At 40.7% G+C, this 25,033-nt stretch overlaps 2 protein-coding genes and 1 long non-coding RNA gene across 8 annotated transcripts in view; 2 read left to right on the top strand and 1 right to left on the bottom strand.

The window, feature by feature from the left end:
* Nucleotides 1–4,805, top strand: part of LOC118536396 (uncharacterized) — a 59,817-nt gene extending 55,012 nt beyond the window's left edge. The window contains exon 4 of the mRNA XM_078054332.1: nucleotides 4,603–4,805. Within this exon, the coding sequence (XP_077910458.1) occupies nucleotides 4,603–4,626 (24 nt within the window). The 3' untranslated portion in view covers nucleotides 4,627–4,805. The remainder of the gene's footprint in view (nucleotides 1–4,602) is intronic.
* Nucleotides 4,806–5,128: 323 nt separating this feature from the next.
* LOC144378843 (uncharacterized) lies at nucleotides 5,129–23,816 on the top strand. Of its 2 annotated transcripts, none has more exons than XR_013440662.1 (3): nucleotides 5,129–5,266; nucleotides 6,479–6,617; nucleotides 21,081–23,816. It is a non-coding gene; the product is annotated as an uncharacterized LOC144378843 (long non-coding RNA). The 2 variants fall into 2 exon arrangements; XR_013440661.1 differs by lacking the exon at nucleotides 5,129–5,266 and adding an exon at nucleotides 5,381–5,515.
* HEATR5A (HEAT repeat containing 5A) overlaps nucleotides 18,308–25,033 on the bottom strand; it is a 108,062-nt gene continuing 101,336 nt past the window's right edge. For all 5 annotated transcript variants that reach the window (XM_078053537.1, XM_036093118.2, XM_078053538.1 and 2 more), the window contains 2 exons: nucleotides 20,081–20,294; nucleotides 18,308–19,784 (listed from right to left, as the gene is read on the bottom strand). In XM_078053537.1, the coding sequence (XP_077909663.1) occupies nucleotides 19,477–19,784; nucleotides 20,081–20,294 (522 nt within the window). In that variant the 3' untranslated portion in view covers nucleotides 18,308–19,476. The remainder of the gene's footprint in view (nucleotides 19,785–20,080; nucleotides 20,295–25,033) is intronic.

Here is a 25,033-nt window from a genome sequence, read left to right on the forward strand (position 1 = left end):
CAGCAATGTGACCCAGCAATTTGTCTATAGCTTCCCGCAGTTGAGTCTTGCAGGCCACTTGCCCTCCAGACCTTTCAGCAGGCCTATCAGTGTCAGGATGGCTGGAACACCAGGTGGCAGGCATGATCCCAGGGGGCAGATGGTGGTAATCATGGAAATACTGGCTACTTTTGTTGGTAATGTATCAGGAGAAAAGATGTCAGGCAAACTGTTCCTTCAGTAGCCTCATGACTTGAGAAACTACATGACCCTCATGACACGAAGGGGGCATGTTCTTGTCTGACAGCTTGGGGTGCTTTGGCATGTCGATATCCTTCTTGGCCACCATCACTCCCTCCTTAAAAAGGAGTTTATAAATCAAAACAGTATGGTACTGGCACAAAAACAGACACATAGATCAATGGAACAGAACAGAGAGCCCAGAAATAAACACACACTTATACGGTCAATTAATCTATGATAAAGGAGGCAAGACTATGCAATGGGGAAAAGATAGTTTCTTCAACAAATGGTGCTGGGAAAACTGGACAGTGGCATGCAAAAGAATGAAATTGGACCATTTTCTTACACCATATACAAAAATAAACTCAAAATGGATTAAAGACCCAAGTGTGAGACCTGAAACCATAAAAATCTTAGAACATAGGAAGTAATTTCTTTGACAGCAACCATGGAAACATTTTTGTAGGTAGGTCTCCTGAGGTAAGGGTAACAAAAACAAAATTAAACTACTGGAACTATACCAAAATAAAAAGCTTCTGCACAGTAAAGGAAATGATCAACAAAAACAACAAGGCAACCTACTGAATGGGAGAAGATACTTGCAAATGACATATTCAGTACTGTATATCCAACATATATAAAGATTTATACAACTCAGCACCAAAAACCAAATAATCCAGTTAAAAATGGGCAAGGGAGCCTAGATGGCTCAGTCAGTTAAGCATCTGACTCTTGATTCCAGCTCAGGTCATGAGCTCAGGGTCATGAAACAGAGCTCCATGCGTCAGGCTCTGCACTCAGTGTGCGAATCTGCTCAAGATTCTCTCTCTCTTCCTCTCCCTCTACCCTTCCCCCTGCTCACTGGCACGCTCTCTCTCTCTCTAATTAAAAAATGGGCAGAGGATATGAATGGACATTTTTCCAGAGAAGACACACAGATGGCCATGAGACACATGAAAAGATGCTCATTACTTATCATGAGGGAAAAGCAAATAAGAACCATAATGAGACAGCACCTCACACCTGTCAGAATGGCTAAAATAAAAAAGACAAGAAATAACAAGTGTTGGTGAGGTATGGAAAAAAAGGAACACTTGTACACTGTTCATGGGAATGTAAATTGGTGCAGCCACTGTGGAAAACAATATGGAGGTTCCTCAAAAAATTCAAAATAGAAGTACCATATGATACAGTAATCCTACTATTGGGTATTTACCCAAAGAAAACAAAAACACTAATTCAAAAAGATATATGCACCCCTATGCTTATTGCAGGATTATTTATAATAACCAAGATATGGAAGCAACCCAAGTAACCACTGATAGATGAATGGATAAAGAAGTGGTACACACACACACACACACATACACACACACACACTGGAATATTAGTCATAAAAAAGAATGAGATCTTGCTATTTGCAGCAATATGAATGGCGCTATAGAGTATAATGCTAAGCAAAATAAGTCAGTCAGAGAAAGGAACACCATATGATTTCCCTCATATGTAGGATTTAAGAAACAAGACAAAGAAAAAGACCAAAAAAATCCCACAAAAAACCGGACTCTTAAATATAGAGAACAAATATTATTTGTGGTGGTTGCCAGAGGAGAGGTGGGTGGGGGATGGGTGAAATAGGTGAGGTTTTTGAGAGTACACATGTCCTTTTTTTTTTTTTAAAGATTAAAAAAAAATTTTTTTTTAAGTTTACTTACTTAAGTAATCTCTATACGCACTGTGGGGCTCAAACTCATGACTCCACGATCAAGTGCCACAGGCTCTTCCAACTGAGCCAGCGAGGTGCTCCTTCAAGATTTATTTATTTATTTTTTAAGTGGGCTTCACACCCAGTGTGAACTCACGACCCTGAGATCAAGACCTGAGCTGAAATCAAGAGTCAGATTCTTGGGGCGCCTGGGTGGCTCAGTCGTTAAGCGTCTGCCTTCGGCTCAGGTCATGATCCCAGGGTCCTGGGATCGAGCCCCGCATCGGGCTCCCTGCTCCGCGGGAAGCCTACTTCTCCCTCTCCCACTCCCCCTGCTTGTGTTCCCTCTCTCGCTGTGTCTCTCTCTGTCAAATAAATAAATAAAATCTTAAAAAAAAAAAAAAAGAGTCGGATTCTTAACCAACTGAGCCACCCAGGTGCCCCAAGATTTTATTTTTAAGTAATCTCCACACCCAATGTGGGGCTTGAATTTACAACCCTAAGTCCAAGAGTCCCATGCTCCACTGACTGAGCCATCCAGCCGCCCAAGAGTACATTTCTCTTGATGAGCACTGAGAAATATATAGAATTGTTGAATCATTAATTATACACCTGAAACTAATATCACAGTGTATGTTAATTATACTTCAATTTAAAATGCAAAAATTTTTTTAAAAAAAGACACAGAGAAAACAAGTTTCACAAGAAGGATGTTTGTTCTCTAGGTCCTTATCTTTTACAGTATCTGCAAGCCTTTTGAAACAAATAAAGGAGTTCTGGCGATTGGTTAAAGAAATAAGAGAAAAAGAGTTTATAAATGGCAATCCAGTTCTTTGTGGGCATCAACATCACCAGGGGCTGGGGCTGGAAAGCCAAGATAAACTACTAAACTTACTTCTTTATAATAAAAATTCAGACAGTCTGCATCTTAGGACCAGAAGGAACTGCTGGAGGAGGACCCAGTCTTTTTTTTTTTTTTTAAAGATTTTATTTATTTATTTGACAGAGAGAGACACAGCAAGAGAGGGAACACAAGCGGGGGGAGTGGGACAGGGAGAAGCAGGCTTCCCGCCGAGCAGGGAGCCTGATGTGTGGCTCGATCCCAGGACCCCAGGATCATGACCTGAGCCGAAGGCAGATGCTTAACGACTGAGCCACCCAGGCGACCCGAGGAGGACCCAGTCTTTTCTCATTCTCCATATAGGGCTATTTTCAGGGAATACTTAAAGAGCTCAGTTACTTGAGAAGGAAAAATCCTTTCTTAGCCATAGTACTAAAGAAGAACAACAGTATCTTTAAAAGTTTTATTTCATTTATGCTTGTCCCTAGAAATGGAAAGGACACAATGATCTGCAGAATTCTCTAAACAATTCTTTTTTTTTTTTTTTTTTAAGATTTTATTTATTTATTTGACAGAGAGAGACACATGGAGAGAGGGAACACAAGCAGGGGGAGTGGGAGAGGGAGAAGCAGATTCCCCGCTGAGCAGGGAGCCTGACACGGGGCTCGATCCCAGGACCCTAGGATCATGACCTGAGCAGAAGGCAGATGCTTAACCAACTGAGCCACCCAGGTGCCCCTAAACAATTATTTCTGCTTAACTGCTAAACTTCACCTTTATATGGACCTATTGCTACAACTTCCAAAGGCAACCAGAGATGTTTTAGTCTGCCAGAGCAAATAGGATTTTACAGCAAGAGTTTCAGACCAAACAGGCTAAATCAATGATCTGAAAAAAAGACACAAAACTCCCAACTTTTCCTGGAAAATCTGGGAACACATTGAAGAATTTGTCCCCATTTGGAAGGCAAAATGGAGATCCACTCCATTGCATTTTATATTCTTTGGTACCAGAGCCTGGTGCTCTAAGGTTTTTGGTTGCATCATGAATGCCACTTGCTGTGGCCTAGAATATTTGGGCCCAGGACACAGTGCAAATACCATTTTCCTGGTCAGGACAGATCTCCACCCCACCCCCACCCCCGTCATCCTTTCAGGTCCACATTAGGCTAGCTTTGCGCAGAACGCAAGGTGATACTACATTCTGGGTAGGAGAACTTAATGTGGCCACAAATCTAGCCTTTTCTCCTCCTTACAGAATGGTGTCTTAATTTTGCATTAGATTTGTAGGGGGATCAAAGCAGTGAGTGCAAATTAACCTCAGGATGAAGGACTTAAGGAAACAAAAACTCCTGCTTTCAGAGGAGGAAGGTGGCAAACAGAACCCCTTACAAGTAACTTTTTTTCTTTCTTTCTTTTTTTTTTTTAAGCAAGCTTTACACAGGAGGTGGCTTTGAACTCAGGACCCTGAGATCAAGAGTGGTGTGCTCTACCGAATGAGCTGGCCAGGCGCCCCCTCAAACAGAACCCCTGATGACCAAATTTCAGAGATCTGTTTAAAATACATAACTTTAGGGGCTCCTGGGTGGCTCAGTTGGTTAAGCGACTGCCTTCGGCTCAGGTCATGATCCTGGAGTCGCGGGATCGAGCCCCCGCATCGGGCTCCCTGCTCAGCAGGGAGTCTGCTTCTCTCTCTGACCCTCCCCCCTCTCATGCTCTATCTCATTTTCTCTCTCAAATAAATAAAGTCTTTAAAAAAACAAATAAAATATATAACTTTACTATTAAAAACCCCCAAACAAAATCCTGACAAAGCTTTCCTTCTCATCTTACAGGGAAAAAACCTGGGGAAGCGTTAGTGTACCTTCTGAGCTGAATGTGCCCAGCACACAGTGGGCACCCCGAGGATTTTTTTTCCAGTTTGTTTTAGCGATGCCGATGCTCAGGCCTTGACCAGGTACTTCCGCCGTGGGTACCACCGATCCTTCCACAGGTGCTTCTTGGGCTTCAGGCTCTCTCTAAGCTTGTTCAGCCGCGGACAGGGGACACATGTCTTCTGGGGCCCCAGACTGACGGGCGTGTAGTTCTTACTCTTGTGGAATTTCCTGAGGTTCTCTTCTTTTTCTTTTGGGGAGAGAGAGAGAGAGAGAGAGTGCGCGCGGAGAAGCGCGCGCACGCGAGAGAGGAGGCGTGCGCATGTGCACGCATGCGTGGAGAAGGGGCAGAGAGAGAAGGAGCCGATCTCAAGCAGGCTCTGAGCCTAGTGGGGAGCCTGACTCGGCCTTATCCTACCACCCCGAGATCATGACCTGAGGGGAAATCAAGAGTCCGCTACTCAACCGACTGAGCCACCTGGTGCCCCTGAGATTCTCTTTCTGAGTCTAGCTAATGACAATGAATACATGGACCATATCTTTGCGTCCAACTGGAATCTTGGGAGAGCCTGCCACTTTGGTGTCTCGCAGCTGGGACAGCTCCACCTTCAGGTCTTCCAGCCATGTAAGCAGCTCCTCCTTCTTGGCGTGAAGGTCTCGAGCCTTAACCTTGGCCCATCTTGCACAAGCCACCGTAGCCGAGGGGAAGAGCCAGGAGATGTTTCCTGAGCAGGACAGCTCTGACATCTGGCTGGATAGCACCACAAACCTGACCCTGCATTTGATAATTATGATATACACTTAGGGCTGAATCAGGCTTTGATTGGACCTCTTTTGGTGTCATCTGATTTTTTGTTCAGAAATGCTTTCCCAGGTAAGACCTAAAGAAATTAAAAGCCTCTCCCCCATCCCCCCAGCTCCACAGATGAGGAGTTAACAAACTCAAAGGCCAGTGGTCAGGGCTGGTGGCCCAATCTTGCCAATCATGAGAACTGGGGCCATCTACCAGGATGTACAAAGCAAACCAGCACGTATCTTTTAATTTCTTCACAGTCTATTAGGTAACATATAATACTTTGCAACTGAAAGAATTTAAAGTCACATGCCTAGAGCCTTCTTACGTGGCCAGTCTCACCCATGTTGACCATGCATCACCAAAAATATCTTCTCTAGATATTCATTATACTAGATCCCTTTACTTCTATCTTAGGTAAACAGGAGACTTCATTTGAGTCATAATTAATCTCTGGATAATTAACTCTTGTTAACGAATTTGTGGCTAAAAACTTCCTTTGTTAATAGCCTTAGATTCTACTAAAGTAGAGCTCACAGAAAGAGAGGAGGGGGAAGTATTACCATTTGGCGCATACTTCTTAAACCAGTTTAATCTGATTTTACTGTATATTTGAACCAGTTTAACTTGATCTTTACTGAATTTTTTGGTTGGTTAAGGGTAGGTGAAGAGACTTTATATAACTGCTGTCTTAATTTGTTGGGCTAGAGAATTTCCTTGATTTGTTACGTGGTTCCTTAAATAGTTTGTGTCAGTTTAGCTCTTTTGACTTTCTCCATGAACATTCTATCACCACTCAATAATTAGTGGTGGCTGTGTTTTGGATCCAGCCATTTAAGAAGGAACGACTGAGAAGGAAATTGGGCCAAATTTATTCTATGAGGTGAGATCAAAATAGGAGTTGATCATAAGCAAAAAGCCAAAATTAAATCAGGCACAAAGAAAAGGTACAAGGTGATCATGAAGTTTGCTTTAAATTAAATATAAATCTGCAGCAAGCTGTGTCTCTTTTCAGATTAATACCTAATCCTGATCTCTTTTCAGGATCAGCCGGAAGCCTCTGTAGTCCCTTGCAGTGTGGCAAATCCACTCAAGACTGAGTTCAGCCATCTTCCCTCCTAATTCAAGTCATCCAAGGATCCTTTTCTTGAAAGTCATGAAACTAAGACAACGGACTGTCAAGGTCAGCAGTGGCAGTCACTTGCTCTGTTTTGTTTGTTTTAATTTTTAAAAAAGCTCTTACTAGGAAGTTGATTTCATGTGATCTTATGCTGGAATAAATGTGTATCTGAGGATACTGAAAGACTTGCTGCCAAACCGGTTTTGCATATAGTCTAAACTGGGAAAGGAGCCTTCATTGGGATGATGGCCAAGGAGCTGGTCAGTTGTGGATGTAGCTTAAAAGGTCATTGGCTTACTTGCAAGAATGCTGGCAGCCTCAACATTTGCTACAAATTCCTCTATTAGTCAATTGTTTTTGAATTTCTTTCCCACTGGGAAACCCAAGAATGTCTTTTTCCTGAGCGTACCATTCTCAGCTGATCTCTTTTCCCTGAGATGTTAGGAATGAGGCCCTGCAGCATCCCCTGTGAGTCATAGGTCAGGAGGCAGGAAGTCTTTCAAGTTCTTTGCATAGAGCCTCCACCCTCCCTGTCTGTCCACACTCTCAAAAGGACATAGGCAGCATTTCTGAGCCTTAGACCCAGAAGTATCAGAATTAGAAAGGATCTCAGAAAGCCTTCCAGTAGAGTAACAAACCATGCTGGTTTACCTGGTACTGAAAACTTTGCTGGGACACAGAACTTTCAGTGCTGAAACTAGGACTCCTAAGCAAACTGGGATAGTTGGTCACACCACACTCAACTGTTTTTTGTTGTTGTTTGTTTTAGTACACTTAACTGTTCTGCAGAGAAGAAACTGTGGCCCAGGAGACTGACTTGCCCAAGCTACAAAATTAGTCAGTGGCAGATCTTGAATTAGAATCCAGATCCACTGGTGCTAGAATTCGGTGCTTTGCTGGTACTTCCTTATATTCATTCACACAGTGCGTTGCACACAATAGGTGGCTTATGTTTCTGTTGTGGTTGTTTAACATCTGAGTTCAAGGGAAGTGCTTTTCACAGATATAATTTTTTTTTTAAGATTTTTTAATTTTTTTGACAGAGACACAGTGAGAGAGGGAACACAAGCAGGGGCAGAGGGAGAGGGAGAAGCAGGCTTCCCGCTGAGCAGGGAGCCCAATGCGGGGCTCGATTCCAGGACCCGGAGATCATGACCTGAGCCAAAGGCAGACGCCCAAAGACTAAGCCACTCAGGCGCCCCAGATACGATAATTCTTAATTAGCAATGATCTCACTCAGGGTCATCATGAATCAATTGTGAAACCAGGTCTCTATTTCTAGACTCTGAACAGAACAGAGTGAAGAAAGGGGAGGGAAGCTTAGTGAGGAATAGAAGAGGTTAAGAAAACACAAGGCTTGTGCAAAGATGAAGAGGCCCATGTGTGCTAGTGGGCTGAGCAGTACTGCAGCAGAAAGAACATAAAGAACATATAGAAATTAATCAGCAACAGTATGGAGTGTAAACACTGAAGAGAAGGATATATTCTTTCCCTGTCCTCAGAGAAAAGAGTATGGTAGAAAGAAAAGCATCATCATTCTTCTGATAAGGGAAGAAATGTAGCCATGGCCATACACACACACAGACCCATGTGGTAATGACCATGTAATGAAAAAACTCTATCACCTGACATTGGTGGTTATATGTTTTCCAAGGACTTAAAAAGAACTCCCAGCAGTGTTCTTTGTCCTACTAGGTCTGAGATCTGCCCTGTTCTTCTTGCCAGTTTTCTCCTCCTGGATACTGAGTTTTTAATAAAGTAGCATAAATACTAGGGATCATTAGCTGTTAGACCTAGAGCTTTATGATCACTTACCTAAACTCTACAGTATCTCATTCAATGCAATAGTCTTCTCACCTGCAAGAGGCACTGTTGTTATCTGGGTGAGGGAATGAGAGAAAGCATTAGGAATGTGATGAGTTGAGGATTAAGACTAAAGAAATGACTACTGGAAACAAAGGTCCAGGAACAATGTTATTTATTGTGGCCATTTTCACCAACTCATGTTGTGGGGTAGAATTTGGCACTTAATTTCTTTCATCTGGGATAGAGCCCAAGGAAGTGGTACATGGAAACAGCAGCATAAATAAAATGGAAGTGACTAAGGTGTTTTGACACTCATTAAGATGGGTGTTACTCTCAAAATGGAAGACAAGTACCTACTTTTCTATCCTACCACACCTTTTCCTGCTGGTGACCAGGGACAGAGTTACCTGCTCTTCTAATACCTAAAACCACAGGTGAACAGAGACTGAACTGACCTACTTTGCAAATACTTGTTAAAGTGTTAATCAGCAAACTTACTGCAGGCAGTGGTCATGTGGCCTCACAGCTATTCTGCTTTAGGCTGAAGGCCAGACTAGGAGCAGACCTCAGTTAAGGTGGTACTTCTGAGAACCAAGTGCTATTTTTAAAAATGCAAATTATTGGGACCTTACCCCCCGGCATTCTGAATCAGATTTTTTTCTTTTTCTTTTTTTCCTTTTTATTTTTTTTTTAAAGATTTTATTTCTTTCTTTCAGAGAGAGAGAGAGAGAGAGCATGAGCGGGGGAGAGGGGCAGAGAAAGAAGCAGGCTCCTGGCTGAGCAGGAAGCCTGATGCGGGGCTCCATCCCAGGACCCTGGGATCATGACCTGAGCCGAAGGCAGACACTTAACTGACTGAGCCATCCAGGCGCCCCAGATTTTTTTTCTTTTTAAATAAACTTTTAAATTTAGAAGTAGATTTATAGAAAAGTTGTCAAGATAGGACAGTGTTGCCATATACGACATACCCAGGTTTTAACTTTTATTAACATAGTACGTTAGTATGGTACATTTGCCACAAGTAGTGAATCAGTATAGACATTTTATTAACTAAAGTTCGTACTTTGTATTTTCCTTAGTTTTTACCTAATACCCTTTTTCTGTTCCAAGATCCCATCCAGAATGTCACATTACATTTAGTCATGTCTCCTTAGGTTCTTCTTGGTTATTAGTTTTTCAGACTTTCCTTGTTTTTGATGACCTTGCCAGTTTGGGAGAGTATTGGCTAGGTGTTTTAAATAATGTCCCTCAATTTGGGTTTGTCTGATGTTTTTCTCATAGTGACACTGGTGTTATGGGTTTTTGGGAAGAAGACCACAGAGGTAAAGTGCCATTCTCATCACATATCAAGGGTACACACTATCAACATAACTTATTGATGTTAATCTTGATCACCTGGCTTAAGTTGTGTTTTAAGGGTTCTCCAGTGTAAAGTTCTTTCTTCCTCCCCTTTTCTTTGAAAGGAAATCACTATGTGCAACCCACACTAAGGAATGGGGAGTTAAGTTGCACCTTCCTGAGGCTGGAATATCTACATAAATTATTTGGAATTCTTCAACATAGGAGATTTTCTACTTTCCATCATTTATTCAGTTATTTATATCAGTGTAGACAAATGGACATATATTTTATACTTTGATATATCCCCATTGCTTTTTTTGTTTTTAGCACTTCATTACTTTCTGGCATTTATTTTTTAGGTAGGCACTTATTTTTTTATTTTATTTATTTATTTTATTTTTATTTATTTGACAAAGAGCGAGAGAGGGAACACAAGCAGGGAGAGTGGGAGAGGGAGAAACAGGCTTCCTGCTGAGCAGGGAGCCCCATGTGGGGCTTGATCCCAGGACCCTGGGATCATGACCTGAGCCGAAGGCAGACACCTAACGACCGAGCAACCCAGGCACCTGGCACTTATTTTTTTCAACAAGCTTTCCTGATGTTTTCAGGCATACTACACATAAGTAGGTTTTGACAGGGAAGAATTTCCCTTGTTTGTGAGATCATGTGAGTCACATGGGCCGCAGTTAAAAATAAGTCTCAGGCCCCTCCTCTTGAAGATTCTGATGTAGTAGTTCTAGGGTGAGCCCCAAATCTGGATTTTTTTTTTTTAAGATTTTATTTATTTGACAGAGAGATAGAGAGCACAAGTAGGCAGAGCGGCAGGCAGAGGGAGAGGGAGAAGCAGGCTCCCCGCTGAGCAGGGAGCCCGATGTGGGGCTTGATCCCAGGACCCTGGGATCATGACCCGAGCTGAAGGCAGCTGCTTAACCGACTGAGTCACCCAGGCGCCCCAACACAAATCTGGATTTTTTTTTTTTTAAAGATTTTATTTATTTGACAGAGAGAGACACAGTGAGAGAGGGAACACAAGCAGGAGAAGTGGGAGAGGGAGAAGTAGGCTTCCCTCGGAGCAGGGAGCCGGATGTGGGGCTCGATCCCAGGACCCTGGGATCATGACCTGAGCCAAAGGCAGACGCTTAACGACTGAGCCACCCAGGCGCCCCAACAAATCTGGATTTTATAACTATCTTCCGATGATTTTTATAATTGGACATGTAAACATGGCCTTGATGTAATTTTAATGAAGACTTTGGGGTAAGGCTTAAATTAGATAGATAGCTACAATCCATGGTATTGGAAGAATAATGCTTTACACTTGGGGTTCCAAGTGTGTTCACATGCACTCTGATTTGATTCTCATTATCAAAATATGAAGGAGGAAGAACATTTTGTAGATGAGAAGAGTGAAAACTCAGGTATCTTTCCTAAAATCACACAGTTTGGGTATACCACCATACCATGGCCAACAGGCAGAAAAGCAACAGAGAATCTGACGTGTTTGGGGAATTGAAATAGCACTATTAAGTAAGATAACTAAAAAGATAGATATTAGTCTGCTGATTTTTAAGCAATAAAGAATTATACTCTATCATAATAAAATTGACCTACACAAAGCACTGTTCCCAGTACCCTTTCATCCCTTCAAAATAAACCAAATTAACTTTATATATTGAGCAACTACTATATGCCAAGTGTAGCCTGGTCTCTTAACTTCTTTGTAAGACTCCATTTTTATTTTTATTTTTTTCTTCAAATTTTAACTTAAATTCTAGTTAACATATATGTAATACTGGTTTCAGAATTTAGTGATTCATCACTTACATATAACATCCAGTGCTTAACACAATAGGTGCCCTCCTTAATACCCATCACTCACTTAGCCCACCCCCCACCTCCCCTCCAGCCACCCTGTTTGTTCTCTCTAGTTAAGAGTCTCTTATGTTTTGCTTCCCTCTCCCTATGTTCATCTGTTTTGTTTCTTAAATTCCACATATGAGTGAGATTATATATTTGTCTCTGATTTATTTTGCTTAGCATAATACACTGTAGCTTCATTCACCTGACTCCATTTTTAAAACTTGAGAAATAAATCTGTATGAGTTTTCTAGGGCTACCGTAACAAAATATCACTACAGTAGTTCCCCCTAATCTATGGCAGGTAAGTTCCAAGACTCCTAGTGAATGCCTAAAACCGTGGATAGTACTGAATCCTACAGATACTATCCTTTTTCCTATACACACATATTTATGGTAAAGTTAACTTATAAATTAGGCACAGCAAGAGATGAACAATAATAATAAAATAGAACAATCATAACAATATACTGTAATAAAAGTTAGGTGAATGTGGTCTCTCTCTCAAAATATCTAATTGTACTGAACTTCGCCTTGTGATGACGTGAGATGATAAAACGCCTATGTGATGGGATGAAGCGAGGGGAATGACATAGGTGTTATGATGCAGCGTCAGGCTACTGACATTCTAGGGGTTAGGACTTAAACATCTTTTTGGGAGACATGATTCAACCTGTAACAAATTTGTGCCACACAATACACCCTTTTAAAGTGTACTATTCTGTGGTTTTTATTATATTCACTAGGTTGTGGAGCCGATATCACCAATTCCAGACCATTTTCTTCATTCCAAAAGGATAACCCTATACCCGTTAGCGCTCCCCAACCCCAACCCATCCCTAACCCGTGGCAACCACTAATCTACTTCCTGTCTGTACAGATTTGCCTATTCAGGGCGCCTGGGTGGCTCAGTCGTTAAGCGTCTGCCTTCGGCTTAGGTCATGATCCCAGGGTCCTGGGACTGAGTCCGGCATTGGGCTCCCTGCTCAGTGGGGAGTCTGCTTCTCCCTCTGCCTGTCACTCACCCTGCTTGTGCTCACTCTCTGACAAATTAAAAAAAAAAAAAAAGATTTGCCTATTCATAAGATTTCATGTAAACGGACATTTCATATAAATGGAATCAGATAATAAGATTCATCTACATTGTAACATGTATCAGCACTTCATTCCTTTTTATGGCTGAATAATATTCAATTGTATGACTATACATATACATTTTTATACATTCATCAGTTGATGGACACTTGGGTTGTTCTCACTTTTTTGGCTATTATCAATAATTATGCCATAACTATTCATGTACATTTTTTGTGTAACTGTTTTGAAAAAAAATTTTTTTTTTAAGTAGGCTCCATACCCAGTGTAGGACTTGAACTCACGACTCAAAACATTAAGAGCTGCAGGGCGCCTGGGTGGCTCAGTTGGTTAGGTGACTACCTTCGGCTAGGGTCGTGATCCTGGAGTTCTGGGATTGAGTCCTGCATTGGCCTCCCTGCTCAGCGGGGAGTCTGCTTCTCCCTCTGACCCTCCCCCCCTCATGTGCTCTCTCTCTCTCTCTCAAATAAATAAATAAAATCTTAAAAAAAAAGATTAAGAGCTGTACGCTGTACACACTGAGCCAGCCAGGTGCCCGTGTGTGACCGTTTTTAATTTTTTCATACCTAGGAGTGGAATTGCTGGATCATACCATAATTAACTTTTTGAGAAATGGCCAAACTGTCATCCAAACAGCTGTACTAATTCTCACTAGTAACGTACAAAGGTTCTAATTTCTACACATCCTCTACAGCACTTATTATTGTCTTTTTTTTTTAAGTAGGCTCAATGCCCAGTTTGGAGCTCCATTAGGGGCTTGAACTCAACACCCTGAGATTAAGACCTGAGCTGAGATCATGAGTCGGACACTTAACCAACTGAGCCACTCAGGTGCCCCTGTTACTATCTTTTTGATCATAGCCATCCCAGTGGATATATGTGGTATCTCACTGTGACTTTGCATTTCCCTAATGACTAATGATGTTGAACATCTTTTCGTGTGTATATTAGCCATTTGTATATGTACAAATTTCTCTCTTTGGAGAAAGGTATATTTAAATCCTTTGCCCAATTTTAATTGTCTTTTCATTGTTGAGTTCTAAGAGTTCTTTATATATTCTGGATACTAGACTCTTGTTAGAGGATTTGCAAAGCTTTCCCTCCCATTCTGTGGATTATCTTTTCACTTCCTTGGTGGTGCTCTCTGAAGCATAAAAGTTTTTAGTTTTGATTAAGTCCAACTTACCTACATTTTAACTAGTGCTTTAGGTGTTATAGTGAAGAAACCACTGACAAATAGGCACTTTAAGATGATTATAGGAGATGATTATGAAACTAACATAATGAGATATGCTATATAGGTTTTCAAGGAAGACCATGGAAACTCTCGACCTTTTTCTTTTTTTTTTAAGATTTTTATTTATTTATTTGACGGAGAGAGACACAGCGAGAGAGGGATCACAAGCAGGGGGAGTGGGAGAGGGAGAGACAGGCTTCCCGCTGAGCAGGGAGCCCGATGCAGGGCTCGATCCCAGGACCCTGGGATCATTACCTGAGCCGAAGGCAGACGCTTAATGACTGAGCCACCCAGGTGCCCCGAAACTCACAACATTTTAAAATAGTTTGAAACTGTTATAAATGATTTAGGCATGTGTTTGCTCAGAGACAGGTTCTAAGGTGATTTCTGGAAGTCCCAGTACATGTTAAGAGCATTAATCAAACAACTAAGGAAACATATTCATATTGTAGACAATTCTACATTTTTGATACAACATTGAGAAATCAGAATGGTCACATTACTAGTGAAAAGAAAAAACCTCTCCAGTGAAAAATGTAGCAAATGGCAGAGTACCCTGACTGGAGAACACAGCTGACTGGAGAATAGGAAGTGCATTGTCTAACCACTTTTCATTTGATATTGACTTACAATAGGTCTGTTGACTGCTGAAAAGCATTTCCATAACTTAGAAAATCTATTTTAAGACGTTTTTGTGTTTAAACAATGGCCTAGAAGATGTATTTCTAATAACTGCCTGAAACAAGGGAGGAAAGGTATGGGAAGACCAATCAGTGGTGAGCACTCCTCCAGCATTTGATTATAAAATACAACGCCCAAAGCTTTGTTACGATCAGAAACAAGTAACCAACAGAAATACTGGGGTTTATAGCCCTCATTGTTTAGTAGAGAGCCTCTGTTTCGGCTGTGTATGCATGTTTTTTTCTGAGGCCACTTGCACTACCTCCAATAATAGCACTAAAAAAAACTACTCTTGCTGTGTCACTGGCATACTTTAAATTGCTTTAAAAAATATTACTTTTGTTCCTTCTTGGAATATTTTATTTTATAAAGCAATCCATTACTTCTGACGTGTGTGTATGTATATATTCACTTATCAAGTTATTCTTGCCTCTAGATTTTTTTTTCAGAAAAAAGTGATTAAACTTTGATCCCATTAAGCAAAACATTGTCAATATTAGTTTTTAATTGGCAGCAATGGCCTATTTTCTTAAAGAGTTAGAATTTTTCAAAAACTAAGGTTTTGGGGAATATATTATCTATTTAAAGAATTATATGTGAATGTATATGAAAAATGGCTATTAAGTAATAAGAATTTTCCCCAAATAGCCTGTGGAATCATCATTTTATAGTGCCCCAAAGAGAAGAGTAAGCAGGAGTCCTACCCAAACAGAAATGCAATTAAGGAAAGCTAGCTCCGGGGCGCCTGGGTGGCTCAGTCGTTAAGTGTCTGCCTTCGGCTCAGGTCATGATCCCGGGGTCCTGGGATCGAGCCCCGCATCGGGCTCCCTGCTCAGTGGGAAGCCTGCTCCTCCCTCTCCCATTCCCCCTGCTTGTGTTCCCTCTCTCACTGTGTCTCTCTCTGTCAAATAAATAAAATCTTAAAAAAAAAAAAAAAAAAAAAGAAAGCTGGCTCCTTTGAATATACAGAACTTGGGATTGTATTTGTGTTCTGTACTGGATATAATCAAAACAACACAAAATTTCCCATTTTCCTCAAAGCTAAAAGCACAGGCAGGCACCAGTTAAACAGACTAGTAAACAGAAAAGTCAGGCACCTGGGTGGCTCAGTCGGTTGTGTGGCTGCCTTCAGCTCGGGTCGTGATTCTAGAGTCCTGGGATTGAGTCCTGCATTGGGCTCCCTGCTCGGCGGGGAGTCTGCTTCTCCCTCTGACCCTCCCCGCTCTCATGCTCTCTCTCAAATAAATCTTAAAAAAAAAGAGAGAGAAAAGTCAACACAGACACAATTAATTAATTGGTGGATGATCACTGTCAGACAGCAGGGAGTTGGGGAACTGTATTTCTAGCAAACGTAGAGGTAAAATTCTCCTGATAAATTGAGGTATTCTCAGGGTTAACGAGTTATTTGTAAAGAGGAAAGTATATTCAACTGATGGAGAAAATGCAAGATATGTAATTACCTTGGTCCTAAAGTTATAATAAAAAGACAAAGGGAATTCTTAGGATACGGCATAGAGGGAATTCTCTTCAAAATTATTGTTACAAAGAACTGTTCAGGTTTTGCATTCCCCCAAGTAAGTACTATTCTCTAAGCCTGTATCTTATGATATTCCATGGACTTGAATTAAGTCTATCTTGGAAGCCTTGGTCGTCTTCTCTGGGCTCCCATAGCATTATGCTTATATCTTTTTTTAAGTTTATTTATTTAAGTACTCTACACCCAACATGGGCCTCAAACTTACAACCCCAAGATCAAGAGTTGCATGCTCTTCCAACTGAGCCAGTCAGGTGCTCCTACACTTATAAACTCTTTACAGGACTTACTGTATTTAAGTGCCTTAATGTTCCCTTTAAGGTTGACTTTGAAGTCTGTTTTATAGAAGTAATATTTTGCTTCAATGCTATTAATAGAAATCTGTTATATCCAATGTTATTTTTCAGGTCTTTCCATGATAAGTTTTTAAGCAGTGGATTAAACAGAACGGGACTCAACTAGTAAACTTGGCTCTACTTCTTCCCATAGAAAAATAAAAGCTCAGGATGCCTGAGTGGTTCAGTCAGTTGGGTGTCTGCCTTTGGCTTGGGTCATGATCCCAGGGTTCTGGGATCGAATCCTGTGTCGGGCTCCTTGCTCAGCAGGGAGCCTGCTTCTCCCTCTGCCTGCCGTTCCCCTTGCTTGTGCTCACTTGCTCTCTCTCTCTGACAAATAAATAAAATCTTAAAAAAAAAAAAAAGCTCAAGACAAATACACCATTTTGTTTCAGCCAAGTTACTAACCAAGCTGGTTAAAGTGCAACAGCTGTATCACAACTGGAGACTCTAAAATAAAGGCAGATATAATTTTTGATGTATTTTTTTAGATTAAATTATTCATCTTTAAATCAAAACTTAAATCATCAATATCTAATCATATAGTTTATTCCCATACAAACTGTGGAGGACAGAATTTACCAAAAAAAAACAAAAACAAAAACCTTTTCCCTATTGATCAGAAAGCTTCTGGTGGCAATTTGGAGAAATACAACTGAAAACATCTTAGGCAAGGGGTGAGGAAGGCTCCTGAGGGAATGTGGAACCTTGGAAAAGGAGAAAAGCTAACGTTTGATGTAATCAGGACTGCCAGAGCACTTGTTTGTGTTTCCAGCATGGACCCTGGATCTGAAAGATAGGTTCAAATACCAGCTGTTAAGCCTTAATTTCCTTATCATTAAGAATATATTTACTAATTCAGTGTTGTTTTAAACAAGGTGATACATTTAAGAAAAAGGCTATAGGAATGTGCCTAACTCAAAGTTCCTAATTCCGTGACACTGGACATATTTTTTCATTAACTACTGACATTCATGTAACACTTCTAACCCAAACAGTTCAGGAAACTATATCACTAAATGATGAGTAGACATCTTAATGTTTAAGAATGAACTAAATGAAACAAACGGACAAAAGAACTCAAAAGTCAGTAAGTTGTATCCTAAGAACCACCCATTTGCCTTGAGAAAGGAGATTTCTGAGCTCAAATCCATCCTGCATCAGTGCAGTTCAACAGTGATTAAGTATTTAGTTGATGCCACAAAGGCAATTATGAGACAAAAATTCCTCCCTTGAGAAGGTGGTCTAAAAGGGAGATATTGAAATGCAGTGTGATGTTCCATGCATAGAAGAATGTGTAAAGCACTCCAGGGACACTGGTGAGGAAGCAGTTAAATTTGCTTAGTGTAGGGACACCTGTAGGGACGCCTGGGGCTCAGTTGTTAATCATGAAGTCATGATCCGAGGGTCCCGGGATCGAGTCCCACTTCGTGCCTTTCCCTCTGCCTGCAGCTCGCCCTGCTTGTGCTCACGCGCGCGCTATCACACAAATAAATAAAGGAAATCTTAAAAAAAAAAATTTGCTTAGTGTAAGAGGAGGGTAAGAAGTGTTAAGGAGAGTTAACAAGGGGAAGTGACATTTAAACCAAGCTGACAAGGAATGAGAGTCTGCCAGATACAACAGAGAGAAGGGCATTCAGGTGAAGGAAACAGAAGTGACAATTAGGAAGAGACAATTAGGAAGAGACAATTATGAAGACCGTGAATCCAAACTATTGCAAAGAATACTCCAAAGAAAGGGATCCTCTGAGAAAAATGCCAAGTCACATAGAAGGGATATTATTTGCTCCACAGAATTGATTTTCTGGAATCTGTGAGACTAACCAGCCATATTTTGTGGGCAAAATAATCTCAAATACAAGAATGATAAAGAAAATTAGCTTTATTTATGTAAATTAAAAAAAACTGATTGTAGTGTTAGATTTTGTCAAGTGTTTTCATTTTGAACAATTTACAAGAGTATTTATATACAAACATAATAAAATAGAGTACATCACATTGTTCCTGCTTGACTCAAAGTATTTTCTCAATTCTGAACATGCCCCTATCACTCCAGTTTTTAATTTTTTAACAGGGAAATGCTATGTTGTGACATAGTGCTTGATTAATACATATAACACTGAAGTGGAAGGAGAGTCAGTGATTACCAGCAGTTAAAAAATATTTTTTCAACCAATATGACTCTATCATTAGATTTTTTTCTATATTAAAATATGTTTCATGATAAAAAAACATACTTGCATTCGTTGATGATCTAAATTTGTTGTTTTATATAAACCCATAGTTGACCTAAATATAGATATGAATCTGTAAACTCATTAATATGAATGTCTGTCATAAATGAAAATAAACAAAATTGACAGGAGCAGAGGTAACAGAAAATCCATGTGAGAAACTGAAGTGGAGATGCCCTACTCTATTTAAAATAAGTAAAATTTCCATTCTGTGAACCAAATACAAACCAAACCAAAAGGTGGTGAAAAGCCATGATATTTATAGACACCAGATCTTAAGTCACACTGTAGGGCTGTAATTAACTTGTACTACTATATATTGGATAATTCTGAACCAAGTTTCCTAAATATGTTTCCAATCATTTATGTTGTTTGAGAAATCCAAGAAAGTTTAATATAATTACTGAATAAGGCAGAATTTTAAATTAGCAATTGGGATACAATATAAATGCAGATAACTTAAAGTCAAATCTATATCTACACCAAAGTATTAAGTATACCATGTGTGTATGGACTGTCAGAAGAAATCCATTTCATTTCTAAAGGAATGGATTGTTTAGTAAGTTCAATTCTTTAGCACTTTCTTGAAATTCCTGGCAAGAGCTCTGTGGTTTTATTAAATTGAAAAAAAATAAAAACCCACAAAAAATGTTAAGTTTGATATTACTTCGAAAAGTCACAGCTATTTAAGACAATCAACCAGACCTCCAAGTGCACTTGTGTCTAAAATGTCACTTTTGTCCCCAAAGAGAAGGAAATAATCAAGTATTTTATTAAGGTGCTTACTATTAAAACAAAAAAATCAGAGGAAATTGGTCTTTAATTGGATGCTTACATTCTTTCCAGGGTTCTTAGTATGTTTAGATGTTGGTATCTTGACTTTGACATTTTCCTGATTGCCCTTGATAGCAGCCTCAAGGCGGGCTTTCAGGGCTGGAGAAGAAGCCATTACATTTTTAAAAACTGATGAATACTGAGGCCCAATCTGCATGAGATTTTGCAAAGCAAAGTCATGTAAATTTTTCATTACGGAAGTTGCTGATCCCAGAGCATTATCATCCAAAAGGAAGGAAATGAGGATGGGCAGAAGACAGGCCACCAGCTGAGAACCTGTTAAGTAAATAAATGATATAAGTCCTGGGTTGAAGGTTGTGTTTAATATATAAAGTTGTAAACTCACTTATCTGTACACATTTTTCCCCACTGAAAGGGAAAAAGGATCCTTCTAAATCTCTCCTCTCAAATTAACACTAAATAACATCAATATTTGGAATTAACACTTGCCTTTCAGTGAATGTGGAAATATAATGTTAAGCGACCAACTGAATGTTTTACATTTAAAGTAACATTAAATTTCTGATTTGGGACAGATTCTTACTTAGTATGAATTTAGTGCTGACACTTACGGTGCTGTTCTTCTGCAATGGCTACCAGTGCTTCCAAGACCTTTATGCCTTCTTGAAAGATCTGAAGTTCAGTAGTGTCTTCAGGCTTTCTCTTGTCTATTTCCTGTAGTTTTTCCACAATAGAGGATACTAAAGAGTAAATGTACGGGTAGGAAACAGCTGGATTTGGATACTGAAAAATGGAAAGTAGGAGCTGATAGGTCTTGATTTGTACCTAATTAGGTAAGAAACAAAAATAGTATAAACTGTAAATATACATTTATATTAACATGCAGACTGTAATGTAAATTTGAAAAGGAAATAAAAATTGTGAGTTAAAACCTTTTTTTAAAGAAAAGTCTCTAAAAAATGCATTTAAATTTTTTTCTAATTTATCTTTAATTGTGAAAATCCAAGTGCTAACGGGTGTTAAAAGAGGGACAACAGGGGTGCCTGGGTGGCTCAGTCGTTAAGCGTCCGCCTTCGGCTCAGGTCATGATCCCAGGATCCTGGGATTGAGCCCCGCGTCAGGCTCCCTGCTCAATGGGGAGCCTGCTTCTCCCTCTCCCACTCCCCCTGCTTGTGTTCCCTCTCTTGCTGTCTCTCTCTGTCAAATAAATAAAATCTTAAAAAAAAAAAAGGGACAACAGAGCAAAATGGAGTCACCTGGGCGAAGCCCATGTTACTAAACCAAGACTCAATACCTAACTTAATTACAGTTTCAACCTCTCCCAGGACTGGAATCTTAAACCAGTCAATCTGGAATTACATGGTCAGCACTAGTGAGCTAATCTGCCTGACAGACCCCAGCTATCCCCCTAAGAAAGGGAGCTTTGCCCGAAACAATGCACTCTTTGTTAGTAACTTCCTTGTCCTTCCTCTGTCTATAAATCTTTGATTTTGTACAGCTCTTCAGAGCTCTTTTCTATTTGGTATATGGGATGCTGCCCAATTCATGAATCGTTGAATAAAGCCAATAAGATCTTTAAAATTTACTCAGTTGAATTTTGTTCCTTGACAGATTTGGTGGCAGTGATGGGATCCGAAGGAAACTTCTGAAGGCTTTGGCAGTTAAAGGAGAAACACAGATGTGGACTCTTGGTTCCATCGGCAGTTCTCCATTTGTTTGGAATCCCAGTCTACAGTCCCTATTTGTTGGGGTCTGTTGGTTCAGTTCTTTCCCCAGCCCCCACATCCACATTGGGATTTGCTGGTGTTTTATACAAGGCCTTCTACTGGCCGGTCTGCAGTAACATCTCTTTGGTCACTCCTTGTATGTTGATGTGCACATGAAGTAAAGGCTAGTGCAGATGGAAATCTAGGAAGCCAAAAAGCTGCAAAATTGATGGGCACTGGTAGAGTACATAAAAGCTGTTAAGAGTGCTTGCTACCTGACTCTAGGACTCCTATCTAGGATAAATGGGTCACAGAATGGGTTAGATTGACACAGATTACCTACCAACCTCAAGAAAATGTCCATGCAACGAAGTACACCGTAAAACCACCGTGCAATCCCCAACCCAGCAGCACATCCCTCTTAGGGATTAGTTTGGCTCTGAGAGACCCAAATATTTAAAGAAATGGGATCCTTAAATTCCAAAAACTTGAGCACCCCACCTTCTGGCACACCTGTTTATTTTATGTCTACGAACTATAGTCTCTGTAGCTATAAAGACCTGTAAGAATGGCAAAATCTTACTAAAGGCAACCTAGAATTACAATGGCCATTAGGGAGAAAGTGCCAATTAAACAAGGTCAATTTTTTAAGAAGTGCACTTAAAAGCAAGGGTTCTCAAATCAAACAAAGAGAATGGGATACCTATTTTAATTGTTATGCAGAAGCTTCCAAAAGGCTTTAAGATTCCTCAATAGCTTCACTGAAAGTTTCATTGCAAAAAGGGAATAAAAAATTAGACACAAATGGTATCTAAAACAATACCTCCTGCACTGCAGCCCTCTGGGGGCCCATCATCAAAACACTGGCCCAGAAATTGGGATACTGGAAAAAAGACTGTTCTCAAAGGTTTTGTGCAAATCCTTCAACACCAATTCAAATGCTTCCATATCTACCTTGGAAGAAGGCCCCATAAGGGCCTCTCCCAGAGCTGACAAGATTCTGAGGGAATTTCTGGTACACTGCTAGTATTCTTTAAATAGACAAAGGAAACTAAAATTAAAATTAATGGAAAACATCACCAAATTCTGGTAGATACTGGAGCTACACTCTCTACATAAATCCCATTCAGGACTGCACATGGGATCCTGGGGAAACTGGCAGAAGCCAGCAAAGAATGATAATCCTTATGAGAGTCCACTCTCCCAGATCTCTGTCTGTAGTAACAAGTAGAGTGAGGAAAATAAAACATCTTTTGCATCCTCTTTGAGGATGCCTCTTGAGTTCAAGGGAACTCAAGTAACTCTATTCCCAAGGTAAGTCTATGGTCAAAAGTTGGCCAAATTAGAAGCTGATTTTCAGAACCTGATGGGAATGTTTTTGTTTGTTTTTGAGGATTCCTTCATTAAGCTAAAATGAAACTCTTACCTACTAAAATATTCCAAGACACACAACTCCAAATCGAAAACATAGTAATCTTTTGATTTCCATCTTAGTTGACAATCTCCCAGATATAAAGAAGCAAATTGAAGATAATGTAAACCAATTCTTCGAGGAATTAAAAGCAACTGTCCTGGGGTGCCTGGGTGGCTCAGTCATTAAGCATCTGCCTTTGGCTCAGGTCATGATCCCAGGGTCCTGGGATCGAGTCCTGCATCAGGCTCCCTGCTCATCGGGAAGCCTGCTTCTACCTCTCCCACTCCCCCTGCTTGTGTTCCCTCTAGCAACTATCCTTATTTTACAGATCTTTGCAAAAACAGAAATGAGGCTCCAGAAACAATTCAAAATCCACCTATCCTTTTTACCAACCCTAAAACCTTCCCTTTTTATCTCAAAAGGCTTGTAAGTCTTGTTAAAAATCCAGGCCAAAGGGAACAAAAGTCCTTTCTGGAGGAACTTGCATTCTTTCCTGTGCCTTTGAGATGGAAATGTTTTACCAAGTATTCTCTGGGAACTGTTATCTAGATTATTCCTAATTCCTAAGACTGAAGAAAAAAAAAAGAAGAGGCTTTTTTTTTTTTTTAAAGGGAGGGGTAGGGGCCCCTGGGTGGCTCAGCAGGTTAAGCCTCTGCCTTCCACTCAGGCCACAATCCCAGGGTCCTGGGATTGAGTCCTGCATAGGGCTCCCTGCTCAGTGGGGAGCCTGCTTCTCCCTCTGCCACTCCCACTGCTTGTGCTCTCTGACAAATAAATCAAAATTAAAAAAAAATAAGATAAAAGGAGGGGTGCTTGGGTGGTTCAGCCAGTTAAGCACCTGACTCGATCTCGCTCAAGTTTTATCTCAGGGTTGTGAGTTCAAGCCCCACACCAGGTTCCATGCTGGGAGTGGTGCCTACTTTAAGAAAAAAATGATCTACTATATAACGGAATATTACTCAGCCATAAAAAAAGAATGAAATCTTGCCATTTGACATGACATGGGTAGAGCTAGAGAGTATTATGCTCTGTGAGGTAAGTTAAAGACAGTACCATATGATTTTATTCATATATGGAATTTAAGAAACAAAACAAGCAAAGGGGAAAAAAAGAAACAGGGAGGCAAACCAAGAAACAGACTCTTAACTATAAAGAACAAACCGATAGTTAACAGAGGGGAGGATGGGTGAAATAGATGAAGGGGATTCAAGAATACACTTGCTGGGCGCTTGGGTGGCTCAGTCAGTTAAGCATCTGCCTTCGGCTCAGGTCATGATCCCAGGGTCCTGGGATTGAGCCCCGCATCGGGCTCCCTGCTCGGGGGGGAGTCTGCTTCTCCCTCTCCCTCTGTCTGCCCCCTGCTCCTGCTCTCACTCTCTCTCTAAGTAAGATCTTTTTTTTTTTTTTAAAGATTTCATTTATGTATTAGAGAGAGAGAGAGTGAGAGAGATGGAGTGCATGAGAGGCGGTAAGGTCAGAGGGAGAGGCAGACTTCCCACTGAGGAGGGAGCCTGATGCGGGACTCGATCCTGAGACTCCAGATCATGACCTGAGTCGAAGTCAGTCGCTTAACCAACTGAGCCACCCAGGTGCCCCTAAATAAATAAGATCTTAAAAAAAAAAAAAAGAATACACTTGTCATGATGAGCACTGAGTAATGTATAGAACTGTTGCATCACTATATTGTACATCTGAAGCTAACAGAACACTGTATGTTAACTGGAATTTAAATAAAAACTTTAGAAACACAATCTGGATCCAACTGCTTTTTTTTTTTTTTAGGATTTTATTTATTTGACAGAGATAGAGAGAGCGAGCGCGCAAGTAGGCAGAGAGGCAGGCAGAGGGAGAGGGAGAAGCACGCTTCCCACTGAGCAGGGAGCCAGATGCGGGACTCGATCCCAGGACCTGAGCTGAAGGCAGACGCTTGACCAACTGAACTACCCAGGCGCCCTGGATCCAACTGCTCTGTAATCAGCTAGTGAGGTTTCATCATCATACGTATCTCATGGCTCAAACTTTAAAATGAAAGCTCTTTGCTTGAGAACATCTAAGGAGTGACCAGGCAGGGCCATCACAAATGTCATGAATGTTCTCCAAGACCAATGATTCCAAACCCTTTGATGCCAAGACCCCTGACTCGAGGGCGTAAGTAACTTATGGAAGATACCTGAGCACTCAATCCTTGTTTGACCAGTTCCTGGATGTGTCAGAGGACACATACAACAAACCACCATCCTCAATAAAATTCCTGATCCCCTAACAAGGATGAGACTCACGCTCCTTTTCCTTTCTTTCTTTTTTAAAAAGATTTTATGTATTTCAGAGAGAGAGAGCAAGAGAGAGCACGAGTGGCGGGGAGGGGCAGAGGGAGAAGCAGACCTGAGCCAAAGGCAGATGCCCAACTGACTGAGCCACCCAGGTGCCCCTCCTTTTCCTTTCTG

The sequence above is a fragment of the Halichoerus grypus genome, chromosome 8 (genome assembly GCF_964656455.1).
Source record: "Halichoerus grypus chromosome 8, mHalGry1.hap1.1, whole genome shotgun sequence".
NCBI classification, from domain to species: Eukaryota; Metazoa; Chordata; class Mammalia; order Carnivora; family Phocidae; genus Halichoerus; species Halichoerus grypus.